Source organism: Lycium ferocissimum, chromosome 1 (assembly GCF_029784015.1).
Source record: "Lycium ferocissimum isolate CSIRO_LF1 chromosome 1, AGI_CSIRO_Lferr_CH_V1, whole genome shotgun sequence".
Classification (NCBI taxonomy): domain Eukaryota; kingdom Viridiplantae; phylum Streptophyta; class Magnoliopsida; order Solanales; family Solanaceae; genus Lycium; species Lycium ferocissimum.
In genome coordinates, this window is record NC_081342.1 from 2,108,788 (window position 1) to 2,116,394 (window position 7,607).

General features: G+C 34.9%; 2 protein-coding genes across 2 annotated transcripts; one reads left to right on the forward strand and one right to left on the reverse strand.

The window, feature by feature from the left end:
• The first annotated feature begins 281 nt into the window (after window positions 1-281).
• On the forward strand, window positions 282-1,951 carry LOC132052562 (UDP-glycosyltransferase 75C1-like). The gene has a single exon (XM_059444197.1). It carries the CDS (start codon window positions 465-467, stop codon window positions 1,875-1,877), a length of 1,413 nt encoding a protein of 470 aa, XP_059300180.1. The 5' UTR covers window positions 282-464; the 3' UTR covers window positions 1,878-1,951.
• A 1,793-nt stretch (window positions 1,952-3,744) lies between these two features.
• LOC132052643 (UDP-glycosyltransferase 75C1) lies at window positions 3,745-5,423 on the reverse strand. The gene has a single exon (XM_059444317.1). It carries the CDS (start codon window positions 5,230-5,232, stop codon window positions 3,841-3,843), a length of 1,392 nt encoding a protein of 463 aa, XP_059300300.1. The 5' UTR covers window positions 5,233-5,423; the 3' UTR covers window positions 3,745-3,840.
• Window positions 5,424-7,607: the final 2,184 nt, after the last annotated feature.

The window sequence follows — 7,607 nt, forward strand, 5'->3', positions numbered from 1 at the left end:
TCATAAAAACTTTAATTAGGGGTAAAAATATAAAATAAATTTATTTGAGGACTACAAAAAGTTGGTAATATCAAAATCCATGTGGAGTGGTTTCAAAAAAAAATAAAATGAATGAGAGCAAAAAATGAAAAATGAAAATATGCAAAAAAAAGTCAATAAGAGAAGGCACATGTAAGCATCTTATTAGTGTTGTGAGGATGTGAGGACTACAAAGACTCACTATCCTCACTTATATATAGTAGTAATATCATACTCGAATTATCATCATAGCGCGGAATTATTAAGAGCCATACTAGTCAAGATTTATCCATCCAATTTTTCCCAACACAATATTAAAGTCTACTTGCCTTCGCCCTGACCCCATCACACTCTTCTTCGAACTTAGATTCTTTAGCTTCTATTTTTAGAACTCGTTCGTTTTTGTTTTCATAAACTTGTACTATCAATTAAGTCTGATCGTAACAATGGTACAACCCCATGTCCTCTTGGTGACATTTCCAGCACAAGGCCATATAAATCCATCTCTCCAATTTGCCAAGAGGCTAATCAAATTGGGCATTGAGGTAACCTTTGCCACGAGCGTTTTCGCCCATCGTCGTATGTCGAAAACTGCGACTTTTACTGTTCCCAAGGGCTTAAACTTCGTGCCATTCTCTGATGGATACGACGATGGTTTGAAACCTGACGTGGATGATCCTAGACGTTACTTGTCGGAAATAAGAAATCGCGGTTCTCAAGCAATAAGAGATATCATTCTGAAGAGCTCAGACGAAGGACGTCCTATCACGTCCCTCGTCTACACTCTTATGCTTCCTTGGGCCGCTGAGGTAGCGCATGAACTCCACATCCCGTCCGCGTTACTATGGATTCAACCAGCAACTGTGCTAGACATATATTATTTTTACTTCAATGGTTATGAGGAAGAAATGAAGTGTAGCACCAAAGATCCGAATTGGTGTATCCAATTGTCAAGGCTTCCATTATTTAAAAGCCAAGATCTTCCATCTTTTTTAGTTGCTTCTAGCTCGAAAGATGGAAAATATGGCTTTGTTCTACCAGCATTTAAAGAGCAATTAGACACATTAGATCGTGAAGAAAATCCAAAGGTACTTGTGAATACATTTGATGCGTTAGAGCCAGAGGCACTTAAAGCTATTGAAAAGTACAATCTAATTGCGATTGGACCATTGGTTCCTTCAGCATTCTTGGATGGAAAAGACCCCTTGGATTCTTCCTTTGGTGGTGATCTTTTTCAAAAGTCAAATGATGACTACATGGAATGGTTGAACTCAAAGCCTAAGTCATCAATTGTTTATATTTCATTTGGGAGTATCTTAAATTTATCAAGAAACCAAAAGGAGGAGATTGCAAAAGGGTTGATAGAAATTAAAAGGCCATTCTTGTGGGTAATAAGAGATCAAGAAAATGTGAAAGAAGACGAAGAGAAATTAAGTTGCATGATCGAATTGGAGAAGCAAGGGAAAATAGTGCCATGGTGTTCACAAGTTGAAGTCCTAACACATCCATCTCTAGGATGTTTCGTCTCGCACTGTGGATGGAATTCGACTCTGGAAAGTCTATCGTCAGGCGTGCCTGTGGTGGCATTTCCTCAGTGGACAGATCAAGGGACGAACGCTAAGTTAATCGAAGATGTTTGGAAGACAGGTGTCAGGGTGAAAGCGAATGAAGATGGTGTGGTTGAGAGTGAAGAGATAAAAAGGTGCATAGAGATTGTAATGGATGGTGGAGAGAAAGGAGAAGAGATGAGAAAGAACGCTAAAAAATGGAAAGAATCGGCAAGGGAAGCTGTGAAAGAAGGTGGATCTTCAGAAATGAATCTAAAAGCTTTTGTTCAAGAAGTTGGCAAAGGTTGTTGAGATTACATTTTTAGTGAACAATTGTTTTCCTATATGCAATTATCTCTTTCCTAATAAAATTTAGTGTTTATGCATATTGTACTAACTAATCCAATTTACATAATCTGGCACCTCAGTTACCACGGGCTGATGAACACGAATTTGAATTTGTTTTCGCTTACTCTGAATTTATAGTATCAAATAGGCGGGTTGAATTGAATTTGGACGGGAAATAGATGAATGACTCATTCAAAAGTTATTTGGGCTGAAATAGTTGTATTGAAATGGACTAAACAATAAGTCATATCCCAACCCGTCCAATTTGAACCAATTACCTAATAAACTCAATTTCTAATATTTTATAGCCAACATATCAAACAAAAAAAATGTCTTTTTAAAAATATCTTGATAAGGTTTCTTATGGATCAATTTGAGCACATATTAAATTAAATTGAACATATATGAAAATGAATTAAATTTGTAAATAAGTAGGTTTATGACTGCCCAAACTTGATCGAGTTGGATGTGTCATGTTTTTATCGACTAATTTTACCATCTCTAATTATATCTGTTAGTAATTTCATGTAAAATCTTATTGATATTTACAACTAACGATATGCGAATGAAAGACCCGTCTCACAGTCACATTCCGTCTAAACAAGTATAAGGGCATCCAGAATCGACCCCATGATCTTTAACATCTCAACTCACAAGGTTTCATTTTCTTGTTTTGTGGTGTACTCTCTCTTCAATTAATCAGAAAGTGACAAAAAGGAAATTACTTTCTTGTTTTGTATTTTCTAGACCAACGACAGTGCGTGTTGAAGTACACCCTCATGTGATAACCCGCCACATCATCATGCCACCTAGGCATCACGTGAAACTATTTTTGCCATGTAGAAAGCTTATGTGGATGCTTACATGGAAAGGAGGCAAGATTTCGTGAAAACATTCTAGAGCCCAATGGAGAGCTTCCTGGAAGCTCTAGATTCTTATGAAAATATCTGAAAGACTTTCTTGGAAGACCCTAGAATTTCATGATTTGCATGGAAAGTCCTTGGAATACTCTAAATGTGTAGAGATTTCTAGAATAGGGGCTTATTTGTAAATATGTAGGACTTGTACAATAATTATTATTTACATACTAGTTTCCCAAAAAAGTATAAATAGGAGGGTCATTCATTCAGAATCATCGAGTTAAAATCCAACAAGTCATCTATAATAAAAAGTTCTTCCTTTTAAGCAGATTTCTCGGTTTTTCAATTACTATTCCCTTAGCGATCTTGAGCGTAGTAATTTAGGCCGACTTGGCAAAGCAAGATCGTGAGTAAGTTGTGCAAGAACGTGAGCGAGTTGTCAAGTGCCGCTCGTGCGCTTAGTTGAAGACTAAGGACGTGACACTCATCCATATAAAACAACCATAAGTTAAATCTAAAAAGAACATTGCAATGACAAAAATAAGGGGAGATCTAGACAGAAGGATGTATAGTTATTAATTGAGCATCTTTTTAAAAAAAGAAGGGGAATTCTTTCTCCCATAAATTTAATTTAGAATAAAACTCTAGGTACACTGTCAATGTAATTAATGACATGTAACACGAATAATATAATTTCAAATTTCAAGTTATATGCATTGATAATATACATATTTCTTACGCTACTGATATATTTTGGCTTATTATAAAAGATTGTTTTCTATTTTTTAATGAATATGTGTGTAATGAAATTTCTGTAATTGTTTTTTAAGTGACTTGATTGCGCAAACCTTTTTATACTGTCAGCGAATAGAACTTATATATACTCGTAATTTAATCTAATAACATGTTGCATAGCTTGCTTTCCGGATTACTAATTATACTTGTAGTAATTCTTTTAAATAAACAATGTGTAAACATGCTAATTAATTTTATTAGGGGAAGAAAGCAAATTACAGAATAGTAAACCAATTGCCTCATCAAAAAGAATCTCAACAACCTTTGCCAACTTAAACAAAAGCTTTCAGATTCATTTCTGAAGATCCACCTTCTTTCAGAGCTTCCCCTGCCAATTCTTTCCATTTTTTAGCATTCTTTCTCATCTCTTCTCCTTCCTCTCCACCATCCATTACAATCTCTATGCACCTTTTTATCTCTTCACTCTCAACCACACCATCTTCATTCGCTTTCACCCTGACACCTGTCTTCCAAACATCTTCGATTAACTTAGCGTTCGTCCCTTGATCTGTCCAATGAGGAAATGCCACCACAGGCACGCCTGACGATAGACTTTCCAGAGTTGAATTCCATCCACAGTGCGAAACAAAACATCCTAAAGATGGATGTGTTAGGACCTCAAGTTGTGAGCACCATGGCACTATTTTCCCTTGCTTCTCCAATTCCATCATGCAACTTAATTCCTCTGCTTCTTTCACATTTTCTTGATCTCTTATTACCCACAAGAATGGCCTTTTAATCTCTATCAACCCTTTTGCAATCTCCTCCTTTTGGTTTCTTGATAAATTCAAGAGACTCCCAAATGATATATAAACAATTGATGATTTTGGCTGTGAATCCAACCACTCCATGTAGTCATTAGACTTTTGAAAAAGATCACCACCAAAAGCAGAATCCAAAGGATCTTTTCCATCAAAGAATGATGAAGGAACCAATGGTCCAATCCCAATTAAATTGTACTTTTCAATAGCTTTGAGGGCCTCTGGCTCTAATGCATCAAATGTATTCACAAGCACCTTAGGATTTTCTTCACCATCTAATGTGTCTAATTGCTCTTTAAATGTTGGTAGAGCAGAGCCATATTTTCCATCATCTAATTTAGAGCTAGAAGCAACTAAAAAGGATGGAAGATCTTCGCTTTTTAGTAATGGAAGCCTTGGCAATTGGATACACCAATTTGGATCATTGGTGCTAGACTTCATTTCATCCTCATATCCATTGAAGTAATAGTAGTATATGTCTAGCACAGTTGCTGGTTGAATCCATAGCAACGCGCACGGGATGTGATGTTCGCGCGCCACCTCAGCAGCCCAAGGAAGCAGAAGAGTGTAGACGAGGGACGTGACAGGACGTCCCTCGTCCGAGCTCTTCAGTATGATATCTTTTAAGGTTTGAGAACCGCGACTTCTTATCTCCGACATGTAACGTTTAGCATCATCCGTGTCAAGCTTGAAACCATCGTCAAATCCGTCAGAGAATGCCACAAAGTTCAAGCCCTCGGGTGCGGTGGACGCCGCAGTTTTCGTCATACGGCGATGTGCGAAAACGCTCGTGGCAAATGTTACCTCAATGCCCAATTTGATTAGCCTTTTGGCAAATTGGAGAGATGGATTAATATGGCCTTGTGCTGGAAATGTCACCAAGAGGACATGGGGTTGCACCATTGTTACGCTCAGACTTAATTGATACAAAGATTATAAATAAAAACACAAATACAGGCAAATTTGCGTATTTTAAAATTAGAAGCTAGAGATTTTAAGTCTAAAAATTAAAAGAGCGAGATTATGCGGGAGGCTGAGGTCAAGGGATGGGAAGAAATCTTGACTTAAGTGACTTAACAATTGTGTACTATGATGATAATTTGAGTCTGATATATATAAGGGGGGAGTAAATGATTGAGGACGAAATTTAGACGCATGACGTTTGAGGTGACGAAATTTATAAGAAGATAAGTCTTGCTAGCTAGTGCACTTAGTTTTTGGTTTATTCAAGAAACATCAGGTGCACAAATTAAAATAGACAGTGACTGGATCTTGAAGTTTGTTTAGGTATCTGTCTTTCCTTTAAAAAAAAAAAAAACTACTTCCTCAGTCGAAAAAATATTATTCTCTTTTGATTTAACATAAAATTTAAAAAATAAAAGAAGACTTTTAAAATATATAATTTAAAATAAATTTTAAATATTTATGTAACTGTAAATCGTCTCATAAAATTAAATTATTTTTAAATATAAAAAAATTTATTTTTTAAAAAAGATTAAAAAAGAAAAAAGAATAATCTTTTGAGACAGAGAAAGTACATTATTTGACAGTGAGCTATACCATTCATGCAAGTAGCCTGTAACTGTAAGATCCAATATCAGGACTTGTCATGCATGACATGAGTTGTCTTGGATTTTTTTGTTTGTTTGTTTGTTTGTTTGTTTTATTTGATTATAAAAACTTGTGGCTACTGCTTAATCTTGGAGGTTCAATAATAGCCAGATACAATGTAAAGATTCGAGGAGTCATGTGTTAGGATCAACACCTGGGCTATTAGTCACCCGGGCTATACCCCACGCATCACCTGAGCGTCGTCATAGGCCAAATATTACGTTAAATTAATAATGCAAAAGATATAACGAGAATGTAACTTTAAGATCACGCACTTATCATCACCTGCCACATGCAATATGTTATTGGGAAAAGGCATTTAATCACTATTTGGGCTTAATCCCATCAGGAGATCGGTCGGCCCAAATTAATATCAAGGCTGGCCGGCCCAACAGTCTAGACGGTTTAAAAAAAAAAAAGACTTTTAGTCGCCATAAAAACGTCGCCACTAAAGGGTTACTATAACATATATACATATATTGAAATTATATATACACTTTATATACAAGAATGATACCGTTTATATACATATGCTGTAATTAATCATACATTTATTATACATAAACTATACGTTAATTATACATTTATTATACACGTATTATACAATAATGATATGATTTTTTTTTTACATATACAATAGTGATACATATTATATACCACAATGATACGGTTTCTATAATACATTTTTTTATACGTATGGTACACTTTCTATACAAGACTGATACAGTTTATATACACATGCTGGGATTATATATACACTTTCTATAAAAAAATGATACATATTATATACAAAAATGATACAATTTCTATTCTATACAGGGCAGTTGCACTGTGCTGATACACATTATATACACAAATGATACATTATAAACAAAAATGATACATACTTTAGTGATTCATATTTTATACAATTTCTATACATTACAGATAGCTACTGATACATATTTTATACACAAATGACACATATTATATATAAACATCGCCTCAAACATGTTTGGGTTTGGGTTTTTATTTGAAAATTGTCTTATTTAAATTTTGACTAATGAATGGGATTTGTTTAATTGCTACACTTTGGATTTGAAAAAAATTGGGCTAGAGGATGGGATTATTTATAGCCGAGTGGCAATATATGTCCTTTTCCCTATGTTATTTTTGAGAATCGAACCCATGAACCTGACCCTAACATCACTTGTTAGGATCAAATGCTTATCATTATGCAGAAGATATAGCGAGAATATAACTTTATTTCTTAATAAGCCCATCAACAAGTACTATATTCGACCATGACTCTTAAGTAAAGTTGGAGTCAAGATTTTTAGTTTATGAATTCTGAACCAAAATTCTTTTTACTTACTGAATTCTGAATCGATTATTTATACATATTAAATACAAATATAAAATTAGAGCCAAAAGTTACTGAATCCTGTCAAACGCTTGTAACGCGTACAGTGGCTCCGCGCCCGACCCTGATTGTGCTACTGTGACATAATATACTGTATACTCCCCATTTTAATAATTTCTACTAGTTCTTCATTATTAGTAGTAATGACCCCAATGTTTAATTAAATATATATTGTCTGCGCAATGTGCATGAGCAGAAATACACTAATAGGACTAATAATATTTGATAGGCTGAGAGTTTCCCTCATTTAAATAGACCAATAGTA